The following is an 18,153-nucleotide window of genomic DNA, read 5'->3' as shown; positions in this document are numbered from 1 at the left end:
TCGCGATTGTAGATTCAGGCATTTCAGTCGCACAGCAGTCACCACGAGGGCAACTTTTGTTGTGCAGTGCAGGATTGCATTATTTTACATTAAGATGGCATTTCCTGGGCCTTGTACATATACCTATCCAATATCCATATGATTGCAATGGGGACAATGGGGTCATCACTATCTTGTCGATAGGAGAGGAGTAATAGAGATTAGGACTATAAAGTATTAAGTAGAGATTAGGTATATCGGCACCTTCACTCCGGTAGATTCTCTGAAATCTGAATTTCAACTAAACCAGAATTATCCTACAGTTTTACAAGTTTAATAAAAATCTATGTTCAACAATTAAACACATGGGCTTGAATTATTCATACTTTTGTCAACCATCGTCCAATACTCTGCAGCATCTGTGAGGATGGGTCGCTATAATATCCACAACTAGACTAGACTAATTTGTAATTTATGATAAACGTGAACAATAATTTTTTGATTTTTATGTTTAGAATAAATTGTGTCTGCAGTCATCACCTTTTGAAGTAATAAAAATGATTCGATTTTCTACTTCAACATATTTCTGCTAGTAGGAAAGTGAATCGAATAATAGACCCTTACATTAGGTTGATCAATAGTCAAAAATGCACTAATATCAATAACTTTGTGAAAAACTATACAATAATTTTTAAAAAAGGGACTTTTACGCAAAACCAGTTTTTGACAAAAACTTTTCGGTGTAACTCAAAAACTAATAACCGTAGATACTTTAAATATATTTGTGACGATTTTTCTTATATAGTAAATTATATTCTTAAAATATTTTGACTTTTTTTTAACGATTTATAACAAATTTTTAATTTTTAAAAAATTTTTGTCAGTAAATAATTTGTTGTTAGGTCAAAGAAAATGTAATTCAATTGGTCCTTCGTAACCTGTAAAAATTGAGCGTAAATCTACAATTATTTTGTATGAGTTTCTGAACTCTGAAGTTAGAAATTTAACAATTTCATAAAAATCATAAAAAATGACTAATCAGGTTTATATTTAAAAATTCATAAAAAAATTTATTTTCATAGATTACATTTGAAAATTTAATACAAGATTCATAATAAGTTTTTCAAATTTTAACAAAAAAAGTTTACTGGAAAGTCAAATTAAATTTTTATAAGCATTTGAAGTATATACTTTTACACCCGTAAATTAATGTTTATTAATTAATTATTCATTGAACAATTTTCTTATTTTTTTGTTATTCAAAAATTAATAGGTAACTAATGATTCTTAAAATGTTCCCCAAATGTTTATTATTTCATTATATATATAATGACACAGTACGAGGTACGTAGAATATTTATATTACCTAATATTATGTTCATGGGTAGGTACTATTCAGTTGTTATATCATTGATTAAATATACAATTATATTTAATCAATGGTTATACCTGTCTGTATTGCTGCATTCATACCTGCATAGCCACACACTCACCACTCATTTATAAATATATACAATTATACATTTATACATACTTATACATTTACAAGCATAATTAGTTAAAAATACACATAATATATTTATATGGGTATAAACTATCTGAAGCTGGTAATATTATGTATATTGGTTCTCATAATATTTGTTGATAATCAGCTAATAATATTATGTACCTACCTACTAAATAGTAAATATTATTTGAGAAATGAAAAATTACAAATAATGAAAGAACATGTTGTTTTCATCACTGAAATTTCTAATAGATATACGGAGCTATACGGCCGTATACCCGAGTATTAGCATTTATTTAGAGAGTAGGTATACGATAAAAAAAAAATAGCTTTATACTTTATGGTAATCGAAATAAAAATCCTTGAAAAAAAATCATCAACAAAAAATCCCTAGACTACAATTTTCCTCACAGACACAAGCAAAGTATCGAATAGATATTTTCTTAGACACTAAACAGTGTAATTCCTAATTACCATTATATAAATATTGAATATCAAATATATAATTTATGTACACATACTAATAATATTCTATTTTATACTGTAATATTTTGTAGACTTCTGTACAATTAAATCTCTAAAATATTTTTTTTTTTACTTTTCCTATCACATTTTGACGATTATTTTAAATAAAATTACAATATCCATGTCAATATAAGAATATTAAGAACCAACTTCAAATGTTTCCTATTATCGTGTACACTGTACGGTGTAGTACTGTAGTGTGTACCTTTGATAATCTATAACAGCCATGTCAAACTCAAAATATTAACTGGGCCAAATATATTAAATAGAACATTATGCGGGCCTCACATACGTATTTATTGAATTAAAATATTATATTATAATAATATATAATAATTAATATTATATAATAATGGTTCGTCTGGTTCGTTTTTATTTGATTTATACTCCATGCAAGTTGGGAAATGCGTAATTGTGTTTGTAATTGTGTTTTCCATAGATTTAATTTACTTTTGAAAGCTACTTTTAATATGGTTTATTGCTGTTATAACTTGATCTTTCCCTTGTAATTTTAAATTTAAATTCGACAAGTGCTTTGTTATATCAACCATAAAGGATAGGTGTTGTAGCCATATTGGATCTGAAAAAATAGTGATATCTTGTTCTGTAGAATCTAAAAATATTTGTATGGGATTTTTTAACTTCCAGAATCGTTCTAATATATTGGAGCGTGTAGAACACGATAACCATGATAGTACTTCTGTAAATAATACTTTATCGATCACAGCTTATCGCTGAAAAGATAAAACATAATAATAATATGTGAGTAACTAAATTTATATAATTTAATATAAGTTTAATATTATTATTACTGTTTGTATTATTTGACGTATTTGAAATATTTTTATGTGCAATATTTTTAACTCTGAGTACCTTGGTCCTTGAATCCATTCATTAACTGTTGTTTGATAATTACCTACCTATTTTTATTTTATAATATTTTAAGTAGGTAGCCAAGAAGGTGTCTAGAATCTATATAAAGTAAAACTTCAAAAAACACCTCTTAATAATATTATATTTACCTACATTATCGTCAAAATATTATAGGAAACGTAATATTTTCAATCCTTATATAGTTATAGATATTGAACATTTTCAACATTTTAAGTATATACTATTACACTTACACTATAAGTATATATTTGTAATGAAATATCAATTAAGTTGGCAATTACACAAATTAGCGTTTAAAAGAATACTACCCATGCATTTGTTGTCTCCATCTTACACAGGTACGACATTTTCGTTCCCTAGTTTCAATAATGTGGTGTTAGTTTTGATATTAGAGTGAATTCATCTATTATCAACGTTTTAGGTAAGAACAATGATTTATGTCGACGGATTTTTGGATATTTTAATTTTCAAGCGAAATATGAGCATTTTTGATTTATATCATTTCACATACTTATAGATTCACACTGTATATGTTTTGGTGACACGCCACTTAAAAAATGGTATAGATATACCAGTAGGTACTCCACTGCATGTGTTAACTGTTTATTAAACAAAATAAGAGTACTAGAATTGTTCTATGGTAAAAACGTAAAATTATCTTCACGTTATTAAGTAGGTAATTATAAAAATAAATATTGAATTTTTTTTTCCAACATTTTTTAGGGACTTTTTTACCTGTCTTTTTTGTCAGACTTTTAGGCAAAATAAAATGAAAGTACCTACCTACTGTGACTATAATCTTGTAAAAGTAAAGATCAACATGGCAACATATTATAGTAAATATTAGTCAGAACTCATAATAGGTATACCTATCTAACTATATCACCAGCGACCCACGTAGACCAAATGATAGATAGGCATCTACAGTGTAGATTCAACACTATTCGCGACTGACCCCGATTAAGTTTGAATATATATACATTATATTATATCATTGACTATTGTAAATATTAATATATGTATTAGCTAATACTATTCAGGTATTCCCCGCTTGTGACAAGTGTTTTGCGAGCACTACGGGTGTGGTGCAGTTTTTCCCTTCCACCCAGCTTACATATTACATTATTACATAATATTTCACATTAGATAACAGAGTCGTGCGTCATAACGTGCATTGACTGTAAATCCGATTTTTATTTGTTAATTTATTATTTATATTTATTTATTTGTACCAGCCGGATTGATACAAATTACAACGAAACAAAATCCGCGTATATTTTCATTCTGATCTTCATTCGTTGTATCTATTGCGGTTTGTACAATATATTCAATTAACCTTATTGTTAGTATATTTTTGTCCGTAACGAATAATAACAATTTGCTTTATTAATTATTGTATCCATTATATCTTTAGAATAAAAATAGAATCGTTCATTTGACATCGAAAATGGTAAGTAATTTATCTGTTCATTTGATGTGTGCATCGATTTATGTAGGTACCTATAATATGCAAATCTGTAAAGCAATAGAGCGTTTCTCTCTTAACCAATAACTTATAACTAAGCTGTTAGATTTCTGAGAAGCACTGAATGACAATTTTTGGCCTATGAATTATGGTTTTTATTTTGTTTCAAGTACCAAACATATATGAAAATTTAGGTAGCTTACAACAATTAGTTGATTACTATATCTTAATACCTATGAATTCATTTAAAATAATTTTCTGTAAACACTTGGTAGCATCTTTTAATATAGAAAATAAGATGAAAACATTTGAAGGAGATTATCATCCTGTTGATCAATAGCAAACTGATGTAGATTTTTTATTTCAATTAATGCTTCTTTGTATGTATTTATCAATGTGACTTCTTCATGCTTTACAGTTAGTAACATAATAGACCTATTATAGAAACTTGTAATCTTAATAACAATATTGGTAAAGGTTAATTTACTTTTTTTTATTTTTTACTTATGTCATTCACAGAAAACCACAATTAAATGTATGCTTTATCCACACATCTCATATTTAAATATTTAATTATTAATTAAAGTAACAATTTGATTACTTAAACATAAAATGGTGTGTTTAGTTCTGAATAAAGTCAAAACATTTCTGTGTTAAGGAGTGACATGATACTACCATTCTTAGCTCTCCAGTTAAATTTTTAAAAGTGAGGAGATTTCATAAGTTATCCTGAGTAATATATAAATTACAAATCTCTAAAGTGAAGTAAATGTTCACTATTGAGCACCAGTACTCAAATCTACTAAATTTACTCCATGATTTACAGTTTGTTTAATAAATGCAAGAAGCAAAGTAACATGGTTAGTTGAAAATATATTTTTAATTACCACAGTAAAATAATTACTAGTCATTGAATGCAAGAGAAAAACATAGCTCCTTAATGATAGCTGTAGAGATTTAATAACACTATTAGTTTGTAGTTACTATTGTAAAATTTAATAGGTATTTGTCAGAAAATATGTTTTTGTCCACAGCTATTCTACTCATTTTTTAAAACACTTGTGGGGCTTGAGGTTATAGTTGAACTGAAGAATGACATTTGGTAAGTAATAGCTTTTTGTTTCTTACCACACTTTAAAAAGTACTCAATAAAGTAATTTTATAATTATAAATGTTTTGATTAGTGTCACTGGAAAATTGCATTCTGTTGATCAATTTTTGAATATCAAACTTACAGACATCTGTGTACATGATCCAGAAAAATACCCACACATGGTAATTTTTTGTAATTAAATGGTGAAAATATAAATAAATAGTTGTATGCATATTTTTCAGAGTTATGTATCCGAATCTTTTATCAGAGGTTCAGTTGTTTGATATGTACAACTTCCAGTTAATTATGTTGATACACAATTGTTACAAGATGCTGCACGTAAGGAGACTACCATTCGATAACATTTAATCAGTTATCAAAAATTAGCTTTTAAGAAGTAAAAATGATTTCATAATATATTTCCATTTAACTTAATTCTGTAAGAACCAAGCTTAAAGTATTATTAATTGAATTTTAAGTTATAAAAGTTTTTATATCCTATAAAATACACTTACTCATTATTATTTATTATTTCTATATCAGTCTTTCAACTTATCTTTTAAGATTGTTTACAATTTTTGATATAATTAGGCAAGTATGGTAAAAAAAATTATATTTGAAAAGTCATCGTGTATATGAAATATAATAATATACTCTATAAGTTTCAAGAAGGTACCCAAGAATAAAAATTTTTCAAATAACAACAAAATAACTTAAATAATTATTCTTGGTTTTTTAATAATTTGTAATTTCATCCAAATTTGAACATGAAAAAATGGTGTTTATACATTTTTAGAGTTTTACAGAATTAACTATTTTTTGTGCAACTTTTTTCAAAGGTTTGATCCTTAATTATAAAAATTAAAAGTTGAACTTTTTATAGATATTTAACTACGAAATAATTTGTACTTTTTCAATTTGATAATTTTTGTGAAAATTTGATCTTTAAATGCTTGTAAAATAAAAATCGTAGTCTTGTATTTTTAATATTTATCAACTAATATTGTAAAAAATTATCAGCATAATTTTATTACATTTTCAAGCTTTTTGACCTAACAAATAAAATTTTATTAACATTTATAGAAAAAATAAAAAATAAAAAATTGAAAATGTCCGTAAGACAGCTCAAGACGAGTCAAAAATTCAAAATATTTTGAAAATGTTTTGAAGTATACGAATTGATAAAATAAACATATTATGGTATAAATTTCAAGTATCTGCAGTTATTTGTTTTTGAATTACAATAAAATAAAAAATCCCTACATGAGAAATCAAGTCAATATCCAATTTGTAAAAATTTCAAAGTCAAACGATCATAAAAAATATTGTTTGACTTTTCTATACATTTTTTTTTTTTTGATAAAGGTTAGACGAAAAATCTTATATTTAATTTCAAAATCTTAGATATATAAGAAACATTTACCAGGGAGATAATTACTTATCTCTGGCAGACCGAAAAACTTATTATTCGTCCCGACGTCGGCCGCATCGCATAGTGCAGATCGATAAAAGAAAAATGCGAGTAGTCTTGGTATTGCGCAATAAATAAACGTCAATTAAAATTTCAATAATTTTTTTATTTTTAAGTATTATTACTAAACACCAAATATCAATGTACAATGGTTATTGCTAGAGAGCTCTAAGCCTTTATTAACGCTCTCTAGTTATTGCCATCTCGTCGTTGTAAATCCTTCGTTGGAAATTACCACGGATGAATTAAATAGTCAATTCTCGATATTATCATCCGTTATTTTAATTTTTATGTTACGTACTTACGTTTTTTATCCAAAAATGGCAAAATCCTGGGGGACCTTTAGGCATTTTCAATGCGTTTTATGGGCTTTCTCGTTGAGTAGCATTTGCGACAATTGCATTCTACATGGCTTTAGTATAAGTGGTAGAACCGTAGAACATAGTTGTCACATAAATAAGGTGACCATATTAATTATTAAGACAACGGCTACACATAATTTATTTAAAGTGGTTAGACCTTGAACATATACCGATAGAGCGCGCCGCAGTGATAAATTAATAAAATATTAATTGTTAATAAATTAACATCAGCACTGGATTGAGTTTAGGTCCCGCAGGACCAGGGTCGTATGCATGGATTAGTTGCTACTCGGTATACCTTCGTTCATCAGTTTTTACGTCGCGCGTCGTCGACGGGGACGGGGACAGCTCACCGGATATCACGATCATAGCCTAAGTCCCTATTACAAGTATTCTGTTATTAAATCCGATTTTATTTAAAAGTTTCTCCATTTCACACTTCTCGCATGTAAAATTAAGTTAATAAATTATTAATTTTTTTTATTACCTTACAGATGACAAAAACGGTTTAGCGCGGGATAAACTCAATCAAGCTAGTCCAGGCTAAGCAACAATATTTTCATACTATTTACAAATTCTTTTATAACTTGATATATATATTTTTAAATATAGTATTTCTTTCAGAATAAGTCAACCACCTTATCGTCCTTATCAAATTTCCCAATAAGCCGCTGGGGAGGCAAGTGCTAAGCCTGCCTCCCCTTAAACACGCCTGTGGTTATATATATTAACATTTAACGTTTATATATTTTCTTTGTAAATTGCAGTCAGTCGTAAAAATGTATAAAATGAAAAAAAATAAACAATAACTCGTAAAAAAAAAAACTTTTGAACTTTTTGTTCTATATAAATCAATATAGTATTTTAAATTTGTATTTAAGATTTGAATTGAAACAGTGAATTAAGGTTTTTATAATAACAATTCAAAAATATTTAAGATACATGAGTACCTTTGATTTTTTCTTGTAAGCATTTATAAAGTGTTGATAAAATTCATTATTATCACAAACATTTTCAAATTATTATGGAATTAAAATGTTACTTATAACTTATTTCATACTGTAACCAAAAAAATTTAAAGATTATAAACGTTGTTTTTTTAAATAGAAATTTAAAATTATATATATATTTTAATTATGTATAACCTATTCAAACAAAGAATGACGATTTTAGTTGTTTGTTTTGTAATTTAAAAATATTTTTGTGGATACTTGAAAGCTAAATATATAGCTACTTGTTAAATCAAATAAAATGTTTTAAAAAAAAATTAATTCAACCTACTGTTTTACTAATAGCAAAATAATTTCATTTAGTAGCAATACTAAAATAAAATATACTTATTAACTAGTAATGTAGGCTGACAGTCTTCTCTAAGAATCGTTTTTCGAATACAATTATTTAAAAACATTTGTAGTGTGAAATTAAAAATACACGTCATTACAAAAAATAGAAAAAATAAGAAATACAATTTTTAGACCAACTTTGTGTGAGATACAGATGTCGTAAAAAAATTAACAGCTATGTGTGAAACTAATATTTACTGTAGTGCAGGCATGTCAAACACGTTACATAGTACTTACTAGTTTTCCAATGGTTAATTTCATTTCATTATAATACCATTTCCGCACTCATATATAGTCGTATACATAGGTAGGAATTAAGTAAATGTTGCAGCTGAAGTAAAATCCTGGAGCCACCTATGAAACTTGATGACATAGAATTGAATTCATATTTCAATAAATAAATACCCAAATTCTACAGATGTGCATTTGAAAATTACTTTCACTCCTTTATCTTGCCACTGTATCACATTATAAGATTAATACAGTACCTTCTGCACTCAACAACCTTCTATATCAATCTAATCATAGAATACAGACAATACCATACTCGAGTCAAAAAACTGTAATTGGCGGCCAACTTTAACTCCTAACCACAAGGCAGGAAAACTGACAGTACTCAGTAGGAGTAACACACATGTGTCGCCAGTCTCCAAAATAGCCAGCACCAAGTATATTTAATAATACCAATAGAGTATAGTAACATAATTTAACATGATATAATAAAAATACAGTACAAAATAAGTGCTAATTTATTAAAAAAGATAATCATGTCATACATCATCAAATAGCTTATATAGAACAACAAATTTTACTTAACAAAGTTCATTATTCCTTTCCCATTTAAATGTTATTAAAAGCAAACAGTTTTTCCTCAAACTTATTAATTTTGGTATACTCAGTCAGTATAAATAATACATTTATCTTACTAGTTTATTAAATAAAAAGATTTAGAATTTAAAAACATATTCATGATAAAAAAAGTGTAGTAAAATATAAAAATAAATGTTGATTTTCTGATTAAATTCTTCATTGGTTTTTTAATATTCTGAAAAAAATTAATCACAAATTATAAATTTTAATTAGCATTTATATAGAAATAGAAGATAAGAATAAGAAATTATGACTTAAATTGTATGGAGTAAATATAAAGTAATTAAATACAATTCAACATTAGGGTCCATAATATCCAAATATTTAAGATCAAAAAAATTGAAAATATATTATACTAATATACTCAACAAAAAACATTCAAATATTCTCTTAAAAATTAGGAAAACCGAAAAAAATTGTTTTTATTGTTTTTTTATTTTTTCATTTATTAGTGAATGCCAAAAAAAAATGTAGTTAAAAATTAAAGTTACAATATAATATAAGTACTTTTTCTTGGAATTTACAAATTCCCCCAGAATATGCCAAAAGAATTCAAATATTTCACTACCACCAAAATATTTTCAAATTAAAAAAAAAAACTATCTGTAAACATGCGAGTTGAACAAATCATTCATATTTTATACTTTTATATGCATATTTACAATACTAATACCATTAAAAACTGATAAAAGGCCAAAGAGGTTAAGCGACATAAGGTTATTATAGGAGAAAACCAATATTAACAGCTCTTAAATGTACAAGTGCTAGTATTTTTTCATTTAATAATGAAATATTTTATTTTTCTGGATTAGCAACATATAACAGTTGTGTGGGCTATCCAAAAAACACATCTCAACCTGCCATTGCAAACTATTATAATATTGCTTATGTAATATTTTTAACTTTGATACAGATGACAAAATTAAAAAATTGAGGTCAATAAAATGTTGATATTTAAAAAAAAAAGTTAATTCAAAATGCCTAAATACACCAAAACAAGTATGAAGAAACTTACTTAAGTTGTTGACATATGGCTTAAACAATTTCTATTTGGACGTATTGAAAATCTTGGGCTTTGTGGTACAGTAACGGGTCTTCTAGATTTTCTTATTAATACCGGCTTGTATTTTTTGATTGGTTCTGGTTTATGAATAGTTTCTTGTCGCAAATTTTTGATCAGAAGCAATTCTTGTTTTTTCATTTCTTCTTGTCTCTAAAATAGAATAATCATAAGAAAAGTTAAATATAATAATATATAGAGTAGCACTATCACCATTCTTTTATTTTCTTCATACTGTGAAAACTTCTTCTTCATTTCAAGTTCAAAAACCATCCATTCTTGAGCACGTCTTTCGGTATTTAAAAATACATTTTTTGGTTCAGTATATTTTTTTTCATGCTTAGGAACAAATGGTTTTTTTTTTAAGACCGTAGCTGGCCGAGCTTTAAATGACCGCTGTTGCTCTGTACATACCACACTCTATAAATAACACAATAAAAATAATATTTAATTTCTCATCATTATTTAAGTGTTAGTTTTTATAAATATAATTATACTTGAGGTTTGGTAGCACACAATTTACGAGATTCAAAACTAAATGGTTTTGGAATAGTATTTAATTGTTTTTCAAGAACTCTAATACCACTATGAGCCAGTTCTTTGTTTTCAACCACTTGAACTCCGCCTTGAGAGTTGAGAACTTTTTTCTTTCGAGATTTGTATGGCTAGAATTAATAATATAATACATTTCTAGCATAGTGTTAAATAACAATAAATTATACTACCACTTTGATATTGCTTGTAGGAATATTTGTATTTAGCTTATTTAAAATTGGTTTGGTTTCATAACTGCCACTAAATTAAATTATACGCCAATTAAAAAAAAAATGCAAAAGGTTTCAATGAGAAATGCTTACTGTGTTGGTTTATTTTCAATGATATTATGATCATGAATGGGGCTAATACTTGGCTCAAAAGCATCAGGGAAGAGACATCTAGATTTAAAAACCTTAGAACCTAAAACAATTTAAAATGATCAAATATATCATGTTTAGTTACGGTATTTTATGTTTTAGTTATTATAGTACTAAATTTAACTTTTGTAGCACGCATTGCAATAGATGATTGATATATATATAAAATGTCCCACTAAATGATGAAAATGCAAAAAAATATATTTTTGGTGTACCAATTTATTTTAATGAAGCCTGTTACAATGTAGGAATAAAAACTACCCACAACCAAAGTGTATTTGATAATAGAAAGCACAAAGACAATAAACGAGCACCGGATGAAAGCAACTCATCAGCGGAAACAGTGGGTTAAGAATGAAACCTAGGAGGTGTGTTGTTGAAGAAATTCCTGACTTTTTAGCAATACTTATGAATTTATATGAACTTTTAACTAATATAGAATTATCCTGCAAACCTGATTTAATGTGTTCATGATGTTTGTACTCAGATTTAACAACAGAATGAGTACAAAAATCTAATTTAGGTGTACTTTCCAATTCATCTAATCTGGTAATCATAGCATGGTGTGTGATTTTTGGTAACTCTATTTCATTTCCTTCAACAGTAATAGAGTGTCTATTAGGTAATTCCGATGTTTTTGACTTCTTTGCAGAACGAATTAATTGATAAGCTAATAAACTGTTAAAACATAACTTAATATAAGTATTTATAATATTCGTGAAGTAAAATTTGAAAAGTACAATATTCACTTGATACTTAGATCATCAAACTGGTCATAAGGTAAAAAATTATCTTTATTTTCCTCTGGAACATCATTTCTATTCATTGTTGATTTTTTGACAATCTCCAAATTCTGTTTAGATACAGCACTTTCCATTTCCTCAACATAATCTAAAAAAAAAGAAGAGAAAAACAAATATAATTGATGAGTTTGAAATTAAATATTTTATAATGGATAGGCACTATTACAGATATAACATATTGCATCAAAATCTCCCATAGTATACAAAAATGTCTAGAATTACTTTCATTGTTATGATTTTTTGCATAAGAAATAACACAATAATATTTATACTTCCTTCAAAAACAAAAGCATTAGTCTTGTACTGCAAACATATCAGCAGCAATGATATATTACCAAAATTTTCCCCCTAACCAGTACAGTAATACTGTTGTCCTATGTATAACACACATTTAAACAGCCAATGACCGTTAAAGCACCAGCGATCTTGTCTGACCATCAGTTTCATCTTAGAGGGAGATGTATACTGCTAGACTCAAACTGATTACCGCATGATGGCTTCTCTTTGGAATGGAATATTGTATGGTATTAAGTAATATCAATTAAAATAATGATAAATAGAAAAATAACAAAAATAATTATAGGTAGGTAACTAGTCTTCAGTATACGTCATTAGGACAATTAATTACATTATAAACAATGAACCATATAGTATGTTGGTAAAAAAAAACTCAGATGAAATAGAAATAGGATCAGTTATGGTATGTCTTAGCACTATAACACACTAAAACCAAAAGATTTAACTACAATTTAAAGTACCTATTATATTTATATATAATAGGTATATATATATATATATATAACTTTTTCAGCCAGAAATTAAATTAAATTAGTTTGAAACTATACCTTAAAGTGATGGTTCTAGTATTAATGCACATGTTAAATTTCCAATATTGTGTGTTATTATTGAGTGTATAACAAATAACATATAATAAATTAAATTATGTTATAGGCACCCTTGTTTATTGTTATCATTGTTGTTTGGGTATCTTACAATAAATTATCTCAAGTAATTAAAATTAGTACTAGAATTTACAATGTTTATTGCGAACAAATATTTTATACTATCAGACAATGGTTATAAACAACCACAAATTAGGTACTTCAGGTAGTTACCACGAATCACAGACACCTAATACCTCATTTTTCATATGTTCGAAATAGTGACTACCTATAAAAAAAAATTATTTGCCTTCTCCAATGTAGTGTAACTTCAAAATCCCTGCAAAATGTAGCATACCTACACTTACTTACCAATAATTTTGTCAGCAATGTCGTCATTGGATTTTGCAACCCCGTATAGGTGAACAAGTGTCTTGGGAGCGTCAAATTCAAACAAAGTATTGTCGTTGTTCATGGTTATGATTTTTTTTATCTTGAATACTTCCCTACAGAAATGCCTGCAGACTATTCGGCTACTGCGACAATAAATAAAAATTCGAAATGCAGCAACCAACTTTGGACGACGTTTCCGTCTTACGTATAAAACTGTAAGTATCAGCCAATCTAAACTTTCGATAGTCCTATGAAATTTCCGTCACTTTATCAATTTGTCATTTTCATTAAAATAATTATTATTGACTACCTATTATTCGTTATTCCAAACGTTCGAAAAATCAAAAAGTACTGGCGATTACCCGATTGTTTGTCAGTAAGCATTGCTGCCAACAGACTCTCGTGGCTTGAACGATTATCCTCAATGACAAGGAGATAACACGTCATTCGTCGTTCATAGATAATTGATATGAGCGCCCTTTGGTGGCTCCACTGGTCAGTGGTCACCCTCACCATCTTTTACTACATACAAATAAACAAATTACGGAATAGGTGAAAATTCTGTTAACGGAATAAAAATCCCGTATAAAAATATAAGAATTAAGACCTTCCAACGTTACCTATTGTCAATTGTCATGTACAGTGTAATACTGTAGTGTACTAGTGTGTACCATAGATATTAAAGATTAATATCTATGGCGTGTAACTTTGATTAACTATTATGTGTATGAGGTAACTAATAACTGTCTGTATTATTTGATGTATATCCATCATTCGAAATATTTGTATATGATGATGTTTTTAACTGTGAGTAGGTAGGTAGGTATCTAGTTTCATTACCTAATTATTGTTTGATAATTATCTTATTATTATTATTATTAATTGGATTATTTGACGTATTCGAAATATTTTTACATGCTGTGTATTTTTTATTTTTGTGTCTGTCATCACGGTTTGGGGGCAGTAAAAATGCTTCGATTTTCAATGGCAACTTACCTCTTACCTGGTAGGATAGTGAATCTTGTTAAGACTTTGGGAGGTAAAAAGTAAAAAATTCAAAATAGTTTTCGAATGCGGCAGGAAAAACAAACAAAAAATTGATGAAAAACTGCAATTTTTACGAAAACCCGGGTTGCGATCAAATCGATTTTGGTTTTTGATGTCTTTAAAAAAAAAATATCGTAGATACATGAAATTTTCACTGAATAATTATATCTTCGTTTTCTATACACCATACAATATAAAAAATATTTTGACTCGTGTTAAACTATTTGTAGGCATATGAAATTTTCGATTATTTGTATTTTTTAAGCTAGCCACCTACCGTTGATAAGAAATTTTTCGCTGTGTCAAAAAAACTTGAAAATGTAAATCAAGTTTCCTCGTAAACTATTGTTAGCAGAAATTAAAAAAATCTAGCTTAAATCCACGATATTTTTTTACGAGAGTTTGAAGTTGACATTTTTACAACATTGGATATTCACTCGATTTTCGACGCTTGAAATGTATACCATATGTTTATTTTATCAATTCATATACTTGATACAATTTTCAAAATTTGTTGACTTGTTATATAAGCTGTTGATGAGCATTTTCAATTTTCATTTTTTTTTGTTTTTTTTTACTATAAATGTCAATAAAATTGTATTCTTGAATCAAAAAGCCTGAAAATTTAAAATAAGACTTGATGTATTATTTCAATAGCAGTTGAAAAATATTAAAAATGCATACGCACAATTTTTTTATAAGTATTTAAAGTTCAAATTTTCAATTCTTATAGCTAAAGATTGAAAATTTAAGACAAGGTTCCACTTAAGCAGATTTTTCCCCAACTAAAAAAATTATAAATACAGTTATTTTTTACAAACATTTTAAGTTCAAATTTGGACAAAACTACATATTAACACAAAGAATAACAATTTTTGTCATTTTGTTCCAAAACAGCCCAATTTTACATAGGCAATAGGCATATTCAATGTTTTTCCAGTATTACTGATAATTTAAGAATAATTTTAATTCAACTCATTGACTACCTTATGAATAGCAAGTAATAACAATATAATATATCCTAAACTGACATACCATCTGCTCAGATTTGTTTTTACTTTTTCATTTACAATATTGTATCATTGAATTTAAATTTAATACCATCCATTACAACTACCTTCTAGATGTGTAATGCACAGCAGAGCGACATCCACTTAATGGCTTTTTAACTTTTAATACCTACATTCATTAACTGTTGTTTGATAATTGTTTTTATTTTTATTTTATAATCTTTTAAATATTATTTGTGCGTCTATATAAAGTAAAACTCATAAACACTCCTCTTAATAATATTATATTGATATTATAGGAAACATAACATTTGACATTTTCATTTTTTATTAGCTACATTAACATTTTTGATTTATTAACTCATTTTTTCTTGATAAAATAATTTTTACTTTATCATTATAAAAATGATTTTTCAAGAATAGTTTACGTCTGTGAACTCTATAATATAGGCTCAGTAAAAATTTCTTATTCTTTTATTACATTGATTCTGTGGTATACTCTAATTCGTCTATGCCAAAGGTAACTAGTATATAATTATTAAATGTTGTTCTCAATAATTATTATTTATTTAAAAATTGAAAATATATAGAATGAAGCAATATTTTTATACTTTTATTTTATTGACGTACATTGTACTCAATACCAAACTAATTCGTACAAATACATTTTATATATACCTCAAATGTGAACAACTTTGGTAAATCAACTCATACTTTGGTATGGCATATCTTATGATGTAATATTAGTCAAGAAAATATCTATATTGTAAGTTTTCATTTTAAAATACTCAATATACATACCTGCATAATGTACATAAGCAAATAACAGTTATTAAACAGTACTTTATAGTAGTATTGATACTAAGAATTTTAAAATAAAATTTACAATATAAATATTACATCATAAAATTAAAAATACAGACCATATCAATGTATAATTAAACTTACTAAAATTGTTCACATATAGGGTTTAAACAATTTCTATATGGATGAATTGAAAATCTTGGGCTCTATTTCACGATTTGAACTCGACTGATTGGCTATGCCAATGATTTATATTATTGTACTCTATGTTCCTGTGTTCTGTCTACCTAAGCAAATTCATCAAGCGTGACATAAATGACGAGTCAGTAATCTAAAAATTGTTACAGTATCTAAAATAAAATAAATTAAGTCAAATATAATAATACATAGAGCAGCAGTATCATCATTCTTGTATTTTCTTCAAAAGGTGAAAATTTCTTCTTTATTTCAAGTTCAAAAACCATTCATTCTTGAGCGTTATTTTTTTTTTTGCTTATCCTGAGGAACAAATGGTTTTTTTTTAAGACCCTAGATTCACGAGCTGTAAATAACCACTTGAAAAAATGTTTTCAAGGGAACTCTAATACCACCACAAGCTAGTTCTTTGTATTCAACCACTAAACCACTTGAACTCCATGAAGAATTGAGATAACTTATCTTTTGAGGATTGTATGGCTGAAATATATAATATTATACATTTCTAGCATAGAATTAAGTAACAATGAATTATATTACCACTTTGATACTTCTTATAGGAATATTTATATTTAGGTTATTGAAAATCTGTTTGTGAATTGTGAAGTAAAATTTGAAAAGTAAAATAATTGATTGATACTTAGATCATCTAACTGATCATCAGAAAAATTATCTTTATTTTCTTCTGGAATATCATTGTTGTGCTGCTTGCAAGTGCGGTGTTGTTTTTGCTAATTTTTAGAAGAGCAGCTTATCTTCACGATTTCTAATTGTATACTTGTCAGATGATATATTACATAGAGAGAGGTTAACCACTATTAGTAAATTAATTATTTTGCACTTACGATATTTTACATTGAGAAAGGTTAATTTATTTGTACGCTATTTCGTAAAGACAGTGGTTTTGATAATAGTTTAAACATTGTGAAAGGTTGATGTATCCTATACTATATTATAATATAATATATTTTATTACATGTTTAATATAATATATTTTATTCCATGTTTAAAATAATATATTCTATTACATGTTTAATATAATATATTCTATTACATGTTTAATATAATATATTTTATTCCATGTTTAATATAATATATTCTATTACATGTTTAATATAATATATTCTATTACATGTTTAATAGTATATGCGGAGATTTCAAGGCCCATAACACCTCCCTGCTAAAAAAAAAGGTTTATGTCTGCAAGACAGAAATCTTTACAATTTTTGTTTTTTATACGTTATAACTATTGTCACATTACATCATATTTTCATGACAATTTTACAAATTTTCATAGTCTGGAAAGCGAAATTAAATTTTGTTATACGTTATATTTTTTTGTAAATCATGGCATATGTCATTTACAATTGGTTTCGTTCTAGAGTTCACATTTTATTTATTCTCTTATAATAATATTCATTGATTAATTTATAATATCATACTTAACTATCAGATGATTGTGTTAGTATAGGTATATAATGGGAATAATATATTATTTCCTATTATATAATAATGATTAATAACAACGTTAATAATA

At 26.8% G+C, this 18,153-nt stretch overlaps 1 protein-coding gene and 1 pseudogene across 7 annotated transcripts; one reads left to right on the top strand and one right to left on the bottom strand.

Moving 5' to 3' along the window:
• The first annotated feature begins 4,020 nt into the window (after positions 1–4,020).
• Positions 4,021–5,991, top strand: LOC111029881 (annotated as a pseudogene).
• Positions 5,992–9,636: 3,645 nt separating this feature from the next.
• On the bottom strand, positions 9,637–17,570 carry LOC111029879. 7 transcript variants are annotated; one of them, XM_022309113.1, is made up of 13 exons: positions 17,157–17,568; positions 17,009–17,096; positions 16,808–16,919; positions 13,871–14,082; positions 13,540–13,808; positions 12,233–12,374; positions 11,938–12,161; positions 11,427–11,526; positions 11,295–11,364; positions 11,067–11,234; positions 10,783–10,989; positions 10,525–10,722; positions 9,637–9,684 (listed from the first exon to the last, which is right to left on the bottom strand). In XM_022309113.1, exons 4-12 carry the CDS (start codon positions 14,074–14,076, stop codon positions 10,525–10,527), a joined length of 1,584 nt encoding a protein of 527 aa, XP_022164805.1. In that variant the 5' UTR covers positions 14,077–14,082; positions 16,808–16,919; positions 17,009–17,096; positions 17,157–17,568; the 3' UTR covers positions 9,637–9,684. The 7 variants fall into 7 exon arrangements, with proteins under 7 accessions (XP_022164805.1, XP_022164807.1, XP_022164801.1 ...); XM_022309115.1 differs by having other exon boundaries at positions 11,298–11,364; positions 16,808–17,096; positions 17,157–17,570; XM_022309109.1 differs by having other exon boundaries at positions 16,808–17,096.
• Positions 17,571–18,153: the final 583 nt, after the last annotated feature.

This window comes from Myzus persicae, unplaced genomic scaffold (assembly GCF_001856785.1).
Source record: "Myzus persicae strain clone G006 unplaced genomic scaffold, MPER_G0061.0, whole genome shotgun sequence".
Taxonomy (NCBI): domain Eukaryota; kingdom Metazoa; phylum Arthropoda; class Insecta; order Hemiptera; family Aphididae; genus Myzus; species Myzus persicae.
Note: the sequence above shows the minus strand (reverse complement) of the source record. Positions and strands in the feature narration are given on the sequence as shown.

What these genes read in the sequence shown, in the direction of transcription:
- LOC111029879 (XM_022309110.1), bottom strand. Translation starts at nt 14,076, where the DNA reads ATGGTGAGGGTGACCACTGACCAGTGGAGCCACCAAAGGGCGCTCATA. An exon ending in TTTGGAATAACGAATAATAG is followed by an intron (nt 13,809 to 13,870) that starts GTAGTCAATAAT and finishes GAAATTTCATAG; the next exon opens with GACTATCGAAAGTTTAGATT. An exon ending in TGTGTGCTACCAAACCTCAA is followed by an intron (nt 10,990 to 11,066) that starts GTATAATTATAT and finishes TGTTATTTATAG; the next exon opens with AGTGTGGTATGTACAGAGCA.